Genomic DNA, 16,849 nt, shown 5'->3' on the forward strand with positions numbered 1-16,849 from the left:
AGAAAATCCGAACGCCCAAACAATATTTAAAAATCACAAATTTTATTAAAAAGACGCCAACATAATCATCGTTACTTATTCATTATGCCCGTTATACCCATTTTTTATTCTAAAATTCTAAAAAATCATTTGCTCAAAACTGTATATACTGACTGAGTACGGGTATGAGTAGAGTCGCGTCCCCAGAAGCGACTCACACGTTCCTTCTTGATTTTATTTGAACAGAATGAGTTTTAACAAATTTGTTCCACAATAGCTTTATAAACAGAGTTTTCTATGCACTTTAATCTGATGAAAAAAAAAAATCTTTATTACACATTTTTTTAAAATACTAATGGCAAAGTCCGTAACGGCATGAATACTCAAAAAGTTTATTTTTTCACCTGCTGAATATAAATCTAGACTTTAAAAAGGTCTAGGTGGCCGAAAATCCGTAATATAATGTTAACGAAATATTTTATTCTTGTTTTCTAAGTGATAAATTAATAAGTTCAAGGTTAAAAAGATTTGCAAATATATTAATATTTTTTATTTACACAATTTGGCTTGATGGGAAAAGTCTAACGTCCGTAACAGATTAAAATTACGATTTCTTTTCAACGGGACTGCTTATGCTTATTTTCTTTGCTGGATTAATATGGTCATATATTCCACATAATTTGTTGCATGTGATTTTTTGTTTGTTTATTATGCAAAATTTACTAAAAAAATGTGCAAATGCATGCAGCCTCAAAGTCGACTTCCATTTTTTGTAACGCCCGTAACGAAAATTAAAGCAAGCATACATTTTTTCAAAAACAGTTAACCTTTTCTTTTAAAGTAAGTTGAAAAGAACGTCCAAAGATCTGCATTTCGTAAAAATTTCATGAAAATATACTAATATGAACGCCTTCTGTGTCAATTTGAACAAGCAAATTTGCGTGTGAATGTAACGTCCGCAACGCAGGATTATGCCCATATGTATACCTGTTTTGTTATCTTCAGCATAGAACTGAGTTCCAACAAATGTTAGCTAGCTAAACCTAGTACTCAGACGCGCTAAATTTTCTGCCGACCGAGGGTCTTGGTGCCCAGTGTGACCAAAGTGGACAAAGTGTATGCTCTACGGTTACACTGTTTTGTGTTTGTTTTCAAATCATCCCTTCCCCCTTGTTCGACAAAAAATTTACCGGCTGGCTTTTAACTAGATCCGAAAACAAAAATACCGATTAGTACTGAAAAAGCAGCTGACGGTATTTCCAGGGCCCGAGCGAAATATATAAATATAAATATATAAAACACATGAACACAGACACATTAAAAATGGAAGGAAATAATTGTATACCCGATACTCATTTTCTTAATTTATGAGGAGATAAAAGCATGTTAATTGCATTTCTGTCCCGCAGGAACGAATTTATCCAATATTGCGGTTTTTTCTCTGTGCATAGCCGTCCTCCAGCTAGACTGCGTCCAAAAATAATACATTTCTTCTTGCTTTAATACAGTTGCATGCACAACTGTCACTCTGCCCTAGCGAATTATATGGTACTTTTTGTCGGCAAAAAATTTAGCTGATCCTTCCTGCGTCTGCGAATGTTAAGCCTATTCTGCGTCAATGCGTTTATTCCGATATCGATAGCAAACGCGCGGCAGTGTAAAAAGGCTATAAATGGGCTTTACTGTACTGTAGTTTTCAGTATTTTTCATACGCTCTTAGTCGCAAGAGCAGACAGTGCTGTTTGGTGCAAATGTTGTGCTCTATGGCCGATAGCTATCGATAGGCAAAGCTGTCGATAGTTCCCATCACTACGACTAGCCTATCCTATCCATAGTTTTTTTTTTTTGTATCCAAATCCAACCGTAAAATAAGTTTAAACAAATCATATAGACATAAGTTTCATTTTTTTTCGTTGGTGTACCATTAATTTATTTTTTAAGTGCGCATTCAATAAGAAAATGTCATCGCGAAGGTAAATCCAATAAGAAATACGACAATATACTTACACACACACCCGCCCGCTCTCACGCATACAGAGGCAAGTGCATGGCATACGTACGCACGTTACCCTCGTCGTCTCCACCACAGGGCCCAACACATTGGTTCAAACGCACACTCGAACACATACACGGCACACGCTCCCAACTGGGCTATTTACATATGTATAAGTATATACAAACGGCAAAAAGAAGCAGAAACAACATTTTTGAGATAAAAAGTGCAACAAAGTGCAAAAGAATTGCCCCCCGGCCCATCATCAGCACTGGGAACGAAGCAGGGGCAGCCTAATGAACTGTAACACTTACAGCTGTTGATGGGGCTGGCCTGGGTCCGACATGGTTTGGGGTACCGAATCGAATCAAATCAAATCGGCCTTGTGGCGAGATTGAGGCAGGGAATGAGAATGAGGTTTGATGGAATGGCATGTGCATACATATGTAGATACATTATTATTCAGGAAATGCACGATCAGTAGTAAATAAACAAATCTATGACTATCACCATGATGATCCTTTGTTTACCCGCGCAGATGGTTCCACCCAACGATATCTGGCATCGAAGCTGAGAAATTACTACAGGAGGAAGGTTTTGATGGCTCGTTTCTTGCACGTCTCTCCTCCTCGAATCCGGGCGCCTTTACGCTCTCCGTTCGCCGTGGCAACGAAGTTACACACATCAAAATCCAAAACAATGGCGACTTCTTTGATCTCTATGGCGGTAAGTGGTCCTCCGTGTTACCAAAAGAGTCTTCTAACCTTCCTCGACCTTGCAGGTGAAAAGTTTGCCACACTGCCGGAACTGGTACAATATTATATGGAGAATGGGGAGCTGAAGGAGAAAAACGGCCAGGCCATTGAGCTGAAGCAGCCGCTGATATGCGCAGAACCCACCACGGAAAGGTGAGTCCGAGTATGGTCCAGATTGTGGAACTATGTATGTACATCTGCATGTTTTTGATCACTGAAGTTATATAGAGATTTTTCTCCTGCACCAAATACAGTGGGGCGCGCTAACCAGGACAACTTGATCAGCGATCAGTGTTGGATTTTTTACGATACTTCTAGTGAACGCACTTGATTAGTGTTTTTGATGCAAGAATTTATTGATTCGATTTTGAGAAATGGATCGTGAAAATAGTACGATCGTGTATGATGGATGTCTTTTGGTTGACATATTCTATATTCCGCTCGATGTGGGAAAATACCATTGGTTTCTTTTCCAGTATCTATCGGCTTGTATTTTTTTCGCACTGAGTACTGATCTGCGCAACGCCTGCTAAATTTTCGGTCGAACGAAGTATGGCATGCTTTTTTATCGTTTTCATACGATTCGGTCGACGGAAATTTAGCGCGTCTAAGTACAAGGCTTTACAAAGAATATTCCAATTTTATGTGACTATTTATTACTGCAAGTCGCGAAGGTTTGAAGCCAATATCGATAGGTTCTGAGCCGATTTTATTGGCGACGTCACGATAGTAATGTATGGATTATACATGTTCACCAGAACTCGAAACCTGATGGATGAAGTTCATCACTGATCCCTGATCAAGTTTTCCTGATGAACGCGCACATGACGAAGCCACGTTGAATAAATTACTGAGCATCTGCCTTGCGCGGACGCACATAAGAGTGCGCCCAAGACCTCACTGCATGTAAATAGTCCAGATAGCTATCGATTTAAGCCAAAAGCAATCCATCATACACGAGACCAATGGATCGTACTATTTTCACGATCCAGGGCAGCCATCTAGGCTCCCTACTATTCACACTCTTTATTAATGACCTGCCTTCAGTATTAACAAACTCTCGAGTACTCATGTATGCGGATGATGTTAAACTTTGTGTCCAGTATAAGGACATTTCATTTCACTCTCGCTTGCAATCCGATCTCAATAACTTTCAATCATGGTGTTGTGCAAATATGTTACACCTAAATGCCTCGAAATGCAAAGTAATGACATTTCATCGCTCCAGCCCCCTTTTGGCTCCTTATAGCCTCTGCGGTGGTTCTCTTGAGAGAATTACCTTGGTTGATGATCTTTGTGTTAAATTAGACCCAAAGTTAAAGTTTTCTGAACACATTTCTACCATGGTAAATAAGGCCATGGGTGTGCTTGGGTTTATAAAGAGGTGGTCAAAGGAATTTGACGACCCCTATATAACGAAGACTCTCTACATCTCGCTTGTTCGTCCGATTTTAGAGTACGGCTCTTGCGTATGGTGCCCCCAGTACAAAGTACACCAGGACCGTATAGAATCAGTCCAGAAAATATTTTACTTTTTGCTCTGCGTGGCCTTAACTGGGATGCAGGTGTGAGACTGCCATCTTATCCTCGTAGATTGCTTTTAATAAACCTTCCAACCTTAGTTTGTCGTAGAAAAATGCTTGGTGTGATTTTTATGCACAACCTGATCAAAGGTGACGTAGATAGCCCTGACTTGTTGAGCCGCATAAACTTTACGATTCCTATTAGATCTACTAGAAACTTCATTCCTTTGTTCCTTCCGCTTTGTATATCGAATTATTCCTTGCACGAACCATTTAGGGTCCTTTGCTCGGACTTCAATTCCCTCTACCACATAATATCAACTACTAATTCCTTTCCTCTTCTTAAATCACCAATACTAACATACCTTTCCCGTAATTAGTTATATTTCTTAGCTATCTTTGCATGTTTAGCTCTTTGAGTTGTGTTTAGCTCTAATTTTCCTCGAATTTTAGTCTAACACCTATCTTTTCTGCATGCTCGCGATCGGTTCGGTAACACGCGTCGCGCGTCATGCGGCAGCGCCTCTCGGTCGGTTGGGCGGGAGGAGGGCTGCGTTTCTGCCTGGGTTCCGCGCGTAACAGGCTTCGGCTTGGTGTCGCATGGGCCACTTGATGGTGCAGTCATTGCATATCAACGCCCAGACGAACATTTCTCAAAATCTGATCCATAAATTGCAATAAAAACATTAATCGTGTGCGTTTAAATTTAAGTGGGACACCCCTTAATTTTGTTATCTCGGGTAAATTAGTATCAGCAATGTTTTTATTTTTATTTAAAAAATTTTTTTAGAGGTTGCTACCGACTATTAGAATATTGTTAACTAATAAAATTAAAAACAAATTTTTTGCGCCATGAATGGAAATCTGCTTTGAAATCTATTGTATATATATTGATACCATTAATAGTGTAATTATTCAATTATTGTCAGAAAAACAAGCTAACTAAATATATAAACTTTAGCTGCGTTTCATGATTTTCACCGTTACTTTATTAACAGTATATAAAAAAATAACAAGAAGGAACGTGTTAGTCGCTTCTGGGGACGCGACTCTACTTATACCCGTACTCAGTCAGTAAATACATTTTTTTTAGAATTTTAGAATTTAAAAAAAATTTTATATTTTAAATTTTTTTTGCTACATCTGATATCTACATCTACAATGTATATTTTACATCTAAAATGTAGATTATAGATGTACTATTTATATTCTACATCTCCTCCTCTAAGGGTTGCTCGCGCACTGAACGCGGCAGAGTGTGCGAGCGAGAAAGAGAATGAGTAGCAGATCTCTTTTCGGAAGGGGGCGGGGGAAGCAACTGAAAATTAATTTCTGCATTCTGGCTATAATTATGATCCGATCTGATTCAGATTCGGCAATTTGTATTTGTGGTAAGATTCGGTATATTGTATTTGTGGTAAAAGTGGATGTGTGTAACGCAGAGAAGGAAACGTTTCCGACCCCATAAAGTATATATATTCTTGATCAGCATCAATAGCCGAGTCGATATAGCCATGTCTGCCCGTCCGTCCGTCCGTCCGTCTTGTTTGTCGCCTCGATCTCAGAGACTATAAGAGGTAGAGCAACCAAATTTTGTTTCCAGACTCATGTGATATCACATAAAGGACGAAAATCTGTAGTGGCCACACTTTTTAAGATATAAGAAAACTAAAAACAAAGTATCGTAGAGAATGACTATATCTACCAGATTGCCAAATCTGAATCGGATCGGATTATTATAGCCAGAGTAAAGAAATTAATTTTCAGTTTCTTCTTCTACTTATTCTCTTTCTCGCTCGCACACACTCTGCCCTATGCAGTGCGCGATCTTTCGCAGAGTAGATGTATAGTCTACATTTCAGATGTAGCATAAACATGTTAGATGTAGAGACAGATGTAGCAAGAAATTGTAAAATGTAAAGTATTTTAAAATTCTACAAAAATTTTAAGCTCACAAATTTATATACTGACTGAGTACGGGTATAAAAGTAGAAGTCGCGTCCCCAGAAGCGACTCAAACGTTCCTTCTCGTTTTAACTGTTATTAACCTAGTATTTTTGTCCCGTGCCACATATCCCGCATCAATATATTGCCTTAATTTTCGCTGAAATCTGAGTTGGAATTCACTTCCATATTTGTCCCGTGCGATTTGCTTGGTTTTTTGCAAAAATCTTTTGCAAAAACGACTTTATCACCAGTTATAGGGCTAGTCAAGAAGTGTGTCATAAATTAATAAAGTTCAATAAAGCGCAGCTTAAACGACGTACACGTGCACACACCTGTTGCTCACAGGGTTGCATACACATGCACACATGCAGTCAGCCAGACATATAAAATCATATGTATGTACATAAATGTGTATGTATGTATCTCCAAAAATTAAATTTTGAGCTGAACTTTTGTACAGTTTATTACAACGCTTGCCAAAATTTGAAGCCGCAGCCAGTAACTACATTGTTATACCCGTACCTGAAGAGTTAAGGGATACATTCGATTTCTGGTAAAAGTGGAGGTGTGCAACGTACAGAAGAAAACATTTCCGACACCATAAAGTACATATATTCTTGATCAGCATCAATAGCCGAGTCTATGTCTGTCTGTCTATCCGTCTTGATTGACGCCTAGATCTTAGAGACTATAAGAGCTAGAGTAACCAAATTTTGTTTCCAGACTCATGGTATATCACACTGCTACAAGTGTATTTCAAAATTTCGCCCCGCCCCCTTCCGCCCCACAAAGGACGAAAATCTGTGGCGGCCACAATTTAAAAGGTACGCAGTACCGTACCTAGGTACATAGGTTTCAATTTAAGTTTTATAGCTTTTTTCGATTTTCTAAAAAAAAATACTATTTCTATGTGCATCAGATTTTATGGGTATTATATCTTAAGTGATGTAAAAGATGTAAGAAAATAGAATGCAAATTCAATAGGAATTCTTCAGGGTTCTAATGCTTTGGAGGCTTTCTAAAAAGGTATCACTTGTTTAATTTGAAAGACTAGAAGTGTTTTAAAAACACCTGTTTTCAATACAATAGCAGTGCCGCACCTCACTGCTTTCAAAACTCTTTTTGAGATATTTCTAGTCCTTCAAATTGAACAAGTGATACCTTAACGAAAAGCCTGGAATGTAAGCATTAGAAACCCCGTTACATTTTCATTCCATCTTCTTGTTTTTCATGACTTTAGACAACTACCCATGATATCTGCTGTTCAATGAAATAGCAGTTCTGGATTAAATTCATTTTTTAAAATGAAAAAACAAAGCAAATTAATTTAAATAAGTCACCACCCGCAGTTCTGGATTAAATTCATTTTTTAAAATGAAAAAACAAAGCAAATTAATTTAAATAAGTCACCACCCGGAAGCGTTGAAGAAATCATTGCTCGGTCCAGAAGAGGATACCTAAGAGTTAGACTAAAAACTTAATGCAGGAGGTATAATGGGATTGTAAACTAAGTTGTATGCACTCTCACTATTGTGTTTAATTAATTAACTATAAGAAGTAGACTGAAAATCGATTTTGTATTTGAAAAACTTATTTTTTAGAGGATGGTCGAAGGCTAGTACTTTCTAGCCTGGCGTTTGAGTTAGGTATGGTACGGCCCCCCCCCCCCCCCCCCCCCCCCCGCCCCCCGGCCCGGCCCCCCCCCCGCCGCCCCCCCCCCGCCTCCAAAACAAATGAAAGCCGACTCGTTATTTGGGGTTTTTTGTTTTTTTTAATCAAAAAACACTGCTATTTCATTGAACAGAAAATTTCATGGGTATTCGGCTTATGTCATGTAAAACATTATGGGAAATGTTCTTTCTGTGCGTTACACACATCCACTTTTACCACAATTATAATATACCCCTTAACTCTTCTTGTACGAAGCGGCAGCATCCTTCGGTGTTTAAATTTTTAATTTTTTAATTTTAAAGATTAGAAGCCCTGCGTCGCCATCGGTTACCAGGCTTGGACGACCCCTGAGTTGGTTTTCAGAGGCAGTGATAAGTACGCCTCTTTCTTTTTGAATTACCAAAGATTGACTAACATTTAGGAATTTAGTAATTTCATGTGATACAGAGCCAATCTAGTTCTTTTTGGGTATGAGATAAGTATAAATAAAACTGTGCAAAATTGAGTACACACTGGCTGCTGTGGTTTTCGATATTTCTCACTTCCAGAATTCATTTTGAAGTTATGTTTTGTACTTGAATTTTTAAAAACAAAATAAGGAATAAAGAATAAAAGTTTCGTATCATTTCATTTCATTTAATTACTTTCATTCTGTGCGATTTTAAATCCAAGACCAACAAACATATCATTATTTTTGCACCCCTGCTTTTCTGTCATGTGCTGTAGGGAGCAGTGAATGACACTGTTCTGTTTATGACGTTAGCAATTCCATCTTCCGCGGCCCCCAAGCCCATTTGTGACGTTTTCTGGGTCGACTCGTCTGGCTTGGTTATTTTTAATGCGATGCGACCTGAGCTCGTGTATTTATAGCTGCAGAAGGTTTTGTCCAGTAACACGTAAAGCCGGAAATATAATTTTGATTTGCTCTCTTAAAACGTCGAATGACGTCAACTAAGATGGGTAGGGAGGGTATTTGATGACATCGAATGAATTTTGTTTGGGCTGTTATTGCGAACACATTTGGAAACCAACGTGGGTCGGAGGAAAATGTGTCTGGATGTCGTTTTCAAAAAGTTGTTTGGTAAAACATTGCCTTGCCAACTGGACATAACTGAAACTGAGTTATAAAGGAAATATATATGTACATATATGTATACACATGGACACGGTTAAGGGCTAACATTTTTAATAAAGCGGGACGCAAGCGGGATTATATATTTTTCGCTTTATTAGTTAAAAATCAGTTTTAAAAAAAATACTCAGTCTCAAGATCAGTCTCCCACTATGTAGTTAAAAGAGATGGAAAAAACATAGAGAATAATGTTTATTGGGGCACTCCGTTTATCACCCTTCCACCTCTTGACCTATTTGATTAGAACTTCGCCACTGTTTTTTATTTCGCTTCATCTGTCCCTCTCTCGGTTCTCACACCAACACTAGCCGTTGTACTACCCCATCCGCTCCCCTCTGCCAGAGCGCGCACACCTCACGAAGTGTGTGAGCGAGAGAGAGAATGAGTATGCGTGTGGAATGCGTAGCGTAGCCACTGCAAAAAAAAAAATGTTTTTTCTGGCCGAATCTAGATGCAGCAATCTGGTAGATATGGTCATTCTTAATGATTGTGCCTTCGGTTTTCTCGTATTTTTTAAATTATGGATACCACATTTTTTTTATCCTTTGTGAGGGCGTGTCAAAATTTGGAAACAAACTTGATTCAACGTGATACTCGTATCACAGGACTCTGCTCACAACATTTGGTTCCTCTAGCTCTTTTAGTCTCTGAGAACTAGCCGACAAACAAGACGGACAGACAAAAAGACGGATATGGTTGTATTGTATCGGCTATTGATGCTTATTAACACATCGGAAACACTTCATCCACCACAAAACTAATATATCCCCAAACTCTTCGAGTACCGGGTATAATTAGAATGGTTGATTTGGTTTTTTCTGCATGGAAGTGAATTCCCAACACTTTCTCGATGTCAGACATTCTCTTATTCAATTCCCTTGGGGCATTTCACAATCCAATCCCCTTTCGCATTGATTCGCATTTAGTCCCCCTGACAGGGACTGATCTTGACCTTTGCATGAATTAGAATTCCGATTGGAAAGCGAATGGAAAATTATTCGACAAGATGCAGCTTGCTGTTGCTATTAATATTTCTGTTATTTACTTGCTAATTTAATTGTAGCAATTACTGTTGATAGTTGCTAGTTGCATTAGTTTTGCCGATTTTCTTCGACTGCTTTGCCGACCTGATCGGAAAAAGCAAATCTGACGATCATTAATTTTATTCTCATTAATCATTCATTTTTCCTGGCGTTTTAAATAATGCCACGCCTACTACATTACTGCAACCCAAAGTCCCCATTACCCTCCCATCGCAATTCCCATCTAACCATCCAATTTGAAGTGCCTGAAATGCAAAGTGATTTAAATGTTCACCATTAAGACAAGCCTACAAATCGCCGACAAATTATGCCGTGCACGTTGAGCTGTGGCAATACTTGTTTCTCGATCTCAGCTCAACCGCTCATCGCTTCTATACCTATAAACATATGTATGTACATATACAAATCCATATAAGGCAGCAGCACGCCGAGAAACAACTACAACCGCATTTATACTCTCTATTTATACTCTCTATTTATACTCTATAGAATTATACATACATATGTACATTAGCCCGGAGTGAAATTTTTGTTATACGCGTACTCAAAAAATAGTTCAGGGGTATATTGTATTTGTGGTAAAAGTGGATGTGTGCAACGCAGAGAAGGAAATGATTCCGACCCATATATTCTTGATCAGCATCAATAGCCGAGTCGATATAGCCATGTCTGTCTGTCCGTCTGTCCGTCTTGTTTGACGCCTGGATCTCTGAGACTATAAGAGCTAGGGCAACCAAATTTTGTTTCCAGACTCGTGTGATACACTGCTACAGGTCTATTTCAAAATTTCACCCCGCCCCCTTCCGCCCGCACACAGGACGAAAATCTGTGGCAGGCACAATTTTAAAGATACGATAAAACGCAGTATCGTAGAAAATGACAATATCTACCAGATTGAAGCCTAGTAGCCTGAAGCCATGTAGAATATCCATATTAGATGTAGAATATGCATTGTAGATGTAGATAACAGATTTAGCAAAACAATGTATAATGTAAACAATTTTTTTTTAACTCTAAAATTCTAAAAAATACTGACTGAGTACGGGTATATGTAAAGTCGCGTCCCAGAAGCGACTCGCACGTTCCTTCTCGTTCCATTTGATTTCAATGTCAGTAGCAACCACTTCATATATATTCTTGACTGCAGGGTCTTTTCTATTACTCAACTCAAGAAACCCGATTCTTGTCCACAAGTAATATTTTATAACATCGCAATATGTTGGCAAAGTGGAAATACTCAGTTTTTTTGGATCGCCTAATACAAGAAAAAAAAACGCGGGAAAAACATTTACAGTAGTTTGAACGATATTTATTTTGATCGACTATTTTTATATGCGATTATTATTCAAGTTTATGTTTGTTATATGTCGTTCCTACCAAGAGTACTACTTATAAATAGTAAGGTTTGTGCCGGAAGCAGATCTCAAGATGGAGTGATAGAACTTTGATTGTATTTACACATTTTTTATTTTTATCGATTAACAAAAAAAAATTTTCTCCCGCACACTGTCCGCTCTCGATCGTGTCATTTATCACATCCAAAGCCTGTGGATAGTACCCTAGGAATTCTATAAACTATCCCCAATCCTAGACGGAGAACTCTAGTCTCCAGACTAACCCAGTCAAATATCCCCGGGAGTTGTATGTATGATCCGTTCGATCAAGCTGTCGCCCTTCGAGTTGTCTCTGATTATACAGACGGAAAATTGTTTAATTACTCAACCCGACTCAACTGCTTAACGCAAACTGTACTTCCCCCGCACCGGAATACCATTACATTCCCAATCAAACTGAAGTGTTTACAAAACTAATCTGAACTGAAGTGAACTAAACCTAGTCTTATAAAACAAATAATTTGCTACTGAGTGTGGATCTTGGCGATCGTATGGAATGATTTAAACATTAGAAAATAAAGCGAATATTCAATAAATACGCTGCGAACAAACAACGGGGATGCTTTTCTGCACAATTATAATCCAATTGATTCATTGACTTTGAGATGTGTCATCTAAATAAGATGATCTTTTAAGCTGAACTGAACACAGAGAGATAAGAGAACTTAACTTAGAGACTTTAATTTTCACCAGTTTTTAGTAAAAGCAAGGCGTATTTTTCCTAGAATCTAGTGTTTAAATATTTATGTACCAAAGCCTGCATTTTTTACCTATAAGGGAAATATTTATGCCCGGTACTCGAAGAGTACATACATATATGCTCATATGTACACATATGTGTGTGTTTACATACAAATACATATATGTATTTAAATTGTACATATACATTTTTAGAAAAAAATCGGTGTGTAAGCGGCTATCCCAGCAACGGGTGTACCAAATTGCATGCTGTTTTTTTTAACATGATAGCCAGAGAATGTGACATGGTTTTCACAAACAAATTTGTACTTTTCTATAAATAGGTTTCTCAAGAATTAACGAGAAGGAACGTGTGAGTCGCTTCTGGGGACGCGACTCTACTTTTATACCCGTACTCAATCAGTATATACATTTTTGAGCTTATGATTTATGTAGAATTTAAAAACATTTTACATGTTACATTGTTTTGCTAAATCTGTTATCTACAACTACAATGTAAATTCTTCATCTAACATGTATATTCTACATGGCTTCAGGCTACCAGGCTTCAATCTGGTATATATGGTCATTCTCTACGATATTGCGTTTGCCGGGTCAGAAGGGGGCGGGGTGAAATTTTGAAATACACTTGTAGCAGTATGATATCACATGAGTCTGGAAAAGTCAATGAATTGTGATTGTGAGCGCTTTGGATAAAATGAATATGCAAATCTAATAGAGAATTTTGATATGATATCCAGAGTATGTGGCATTGTTTCTATACAAAAGTTTTTACGTTTCTATAAATAGGTTCCTTGAAAATTAAAAATTAATCAAAAAAATCTTAAATTTGATCTAAAAATTTGTTTTTGAACGCCTATTTCATTTCATTTTGTGTCAATTCTATAGAAAAGAACATTTTTATGATAGATTTTGTTTTTATACCGTTTTTGTATGAAAAATTGTTTCTTAAAAAAATTGCAATTTGTGTAAGCATATTTGTTGCTTTTGATTACACTAGTCAACACTAGAATTAGGCTGTGGCCCAAAAACCTTTTTCTTATAGATTTTTCTTCGCTGCTTACTAAATGCATTTAATGTTTAGGAATTCATCGAAATTAAACAATGAAACAACTACTCGACAAAATTGAACTTTTTATTTAGGCTGTAAACCAAAATGGTTTTTCTGTAGTTCGGGTTTCAAAATTTTAGTAGTACTTTATTATTTTTGTTTATGGTGTCATTTTTTTTAAAGAATTTTTAGAATCTGGTATTTTTTTAATGTTTTTTTCAGAGGTAGTGCTTCTATTTTTCACATAACTTAAGTGTCTTATATCTGGTTGTATAGAACTTTGCAGTTCTGAAAAGCTGACAAATGCTGCTATAAAAAACTACTAAAATTTTAAAATCCCGAAATCTATCAGAAAAACCATTTTGGTTTACAGCCTAAATAAAAAGTTCAATTTTGTCGAGTAGTTGTTTCATCGCTTAATTTCGATGAATTCCTAAACATTAAATGCATTTAGTAAGCAGCGAGCGCGCGGGTCTGCTAGTATTGTATAAGTTACATGCTTAAATTATAAGATTACATATGCATGTATGTATGTATTGCACAAGTTGAGTAACAGGAAGTGCAAGAAAAAAAGAATTCCCATATTCGTCAAGACTTGACTCGAACTAACTGGTAGATTGGTGAGACCAGCTATCAAAAACGTACGAAATAAGTAGCCACTGATACTCTCTTGTTTGGCACCCTTCCGCTTGCACACATTTTTCCCTGTTCAGTATGCGTGCGCCCTATAGCGGAGGAGATGTTTTGTTTTTGTTTGTTTTTATTATTGAGGACGGGCATCGTTGTCCAAATGTGTCAAAAATGTGCTATAATTTAAAAATCCAAATGAATTCCATTTGTTTTCACTATGTTTTTATCTAAAAACTACATATGGGCAGTTCCTATCTGGCATTACGTTACATTCGTACGACAAAATGTTGAAAAAAATAGTCAAAAATCTGAAATTTGGGAAAAGATTACCCTCGTTGAATATACTTTAGTTAGACCTATATTCACCAAAAAAATGGGAATAATCGAGCGTACGGTTTTAAAGATATAAGCCAAATGACCTAAAAGTGCGTTACATAAAACAGAAGTGGTTTTCGAGGTTTGGGTACAAAATGGCAAAACTCTGCGAATTGGATAGGGCTATCTGCTTAACATTGTTTGTGCTAATAAATGAAGTATTGAGAGTTAATTTTCAAACTTATTAAATTTAAAAACTTTTCCTTTTTTTTTGTTAAAAATCCGCGGAGGCATCTGGCGAACGTTACTGGCGTGACGTTACCAAATTCCGCGATTATAAAAACATGGACAAACACTCTGATAATGGTTTTAGGTAGTTTAATATGTTAGAAAGACTTTAGGAGAAACTTTTATCAATAATCATCTTCTTCCTAGGTAGTAAGAGTAAATAGAGTAAAAGAAAACATGTCTATAAAAATACCAGAAAATGCCAAAAACGTGAACTTTTGCTTATTTTCATAGGTTTTAGGATGAAAGTTAATGAAATTATATGTCAATAAAGTAAATTAGTTACCTTTAAATAAATTTAGAAAAAAATATCCAGAAAAAATTATATGGAAATCGGTTTTTATTGACTTTTTATGATTTTTGGCCTGGTGGACCTTTTGGCGGAACTGCCCATATTTAATCTAAATATATGTAGGTGTGCCTCTTTACTATGCCATTTATTTCTCAGTGTATGATTGCTAGATAGCTTGTCATCGACTATGTCCTATGAACTCTCCTTGTTAATGTAATCAGTGCAGCGTATGACGGGTCATCGCCGTTGTCTTCGGGGATAACTGACACTGACATTGTAGATGTGTCATCTGATGACCCGTACTCTAAGGTATGTACGTGTCATACATATGTTTGTATGCATGTACATATGTATGTTTAATCGTTATATTTAGTATCCTTAACTGCACAGAGCATAGCAATTTAAAGCTCGTATCACGAACGTCTGCCACTGAGACGCAAATGTGGATCTCAGGCAATTATTTATTCAGGTAAATCCCTTGCTTAAATACACCATCAAAGCAAAAATAAGCACAAAAAAGCCCCCAATTGGGGGACAATAAAAATGAATCGACGGTGGAACGTAAAGAAAAATGGCAATTAGAGATCAACGAACTTCATTTATCAGAAAAATGTCGTAACTAGCAAAAATAGGAATGTTATCCGCATCCGTATGTAACCGATAAGAAATGAGAATGAGAAAAATGAAAACTATTAAGTCAACCAATAGTATTTTGAAGGAACCAGCGAAATATAGAAATATTCCATCTTTCGCCGACGAACTCGCAGGGCAGGCACAACAAAAATGGAGGGAAGAAAGCGATTTTAATAATTTATACTAGTATGGAGATAAAAACATTGGTATTGCATTTCTTTCTCGCAAGTATGGAGTTACCTTATATTGGCCGAGCTTTTTCCGCTCATCGTCCTCCTTCAGCGACACATTAGGAGCCGCCATTCCCACATAAATACATTTAAAAGGAAATTTGAATTTAAAACAGAATTTAGGCTTAAAGGCCCCATAAGAAAAATACATGTGAGTCCCCCGGCCAACTTCTAGGAAGATCTGGTATAGAAAGTGTTACGTGGTAAGACGCACGTAACCCCCAACAAATTATTACATATGTACAGATATACATATACATACATATATATTTATTTATATTTCAATATTTTAGAGCTATTGTAAATCGCGAGAGATATGTATGTAGTTAAGCAGAATGTGGACATTTCAGTATGATGAATGGGAATATGGAGCAGTATCGTAAATTGCGGAGTAAAAATATCGTTACAATAACTAAATGTCTGCCAAAGCTCGCCCTATTGCAGCCCCTGATAAAAACATACATATGGGCGTACCTAGAGAGCAAATGTCGAAGGTCGAAAATTTTGCAGTTTTAAATAAGATCAAGAACGTCCGAATATGACGATGAGAGAACATGAATTGGTTTCTGCAAGCAGCCTAGACTCTCTCTTTGGATGATGAACTCCCCGAAAGGGACTAAATGACAAATACTAGAGATATAGGAGAAGCAGATGCAATGCAAGGTAAAAAGAGCTAAGAGCTACGTGCTAGCGTACGCTAGATAAGGAACCACTTGTAGTTAATGCTTATGAGATATTTTACAGGGTGGCCGATAACAAGTGAGATCAAACTATTATGAATATATAAATGTATATATGAATGTACTCATGTATACGTTTTATGTATCAGGAATGTTACAGAAATCTATTCCGATCACTGAATTCGCTAAATCTGGACACAATGCAAATACAAATATGGTATTAGTAATTACATAAAATATAAATGTTTTCCGCAAATTTTTTTTAAAATTTACTGAAAGGTAACTAATTTACTTTTTCACATATAACTTTATTAACTATTCAAATAGGTAAAAGTTCACGTTTTTGGTATTTTTTGGTATTTTTATAGACATGTTTTCTTTTACTATTATCTGCTAGGAAAAGATGATTATTGATAAAAGTTTTTCTAAGTTTTTCTAACCTATAGAACTACCTAAAAATATTATCAGAACGTTTGTCCAACCTCGGCTAACAGTATATTTTTAGGCTTTTATAATCGCGGAATTTGTTAACGTCACGCCAGTAACGTACGTCAGATGCCTCCGCGGACTTATAGCAAAAAAAACAGGAAAGGT

At 36.9% G+C, this 16,849-nt stretch overlaps 1 protein-coding gene across 1 annotated transcript in view; it reads left to right on the forward strand.

Annotated features, from left to right (window-relative positions):
• Positions 1–1,774: 1,774 nt before the first annotated feature.
• The window catches only part of LOC111072327 (tyrosine-protein phosphatase corkscrew), a 29,610-nt gene continuing 14,535 nt past the window's right edge, over positions 1,775–16,849 (forward strand). Inside the window, exons 1-3 of the mRNA XM_022364104.2 lie at positions 1,775–1,952; positions 2,511–2,698; positions 2,754–2,880. Coding sequence (XP_022219796.1) covers positions 1,939–1,952; positions 2,511–2,698; positions 2,754–2,880 — 329 coding nt within the window. The 5' untranslated portion in view covers positions 1,775–1,938. The remainder of the gene's footprint in view (positions 1,953–2,510; positions 2,699–2,753; positions 2,881–16,849) is intronic.

This window comes from Drosophila obscura, unplaced genomic scaffold (genome assembly GCF_018151105.1).
Source record: "Drosophila obscura isolate BZ-5 IFL unplaced genomic scaffold, ASM1815110v1 contig_75, whole genome shotgun sequence".
Taxonomy (NCBI): Eukaryota; Metazoa; Arthropoda; class Insecta; order Diptera; family Drosophilidae; genus Drosophila; species Drosophila obscura.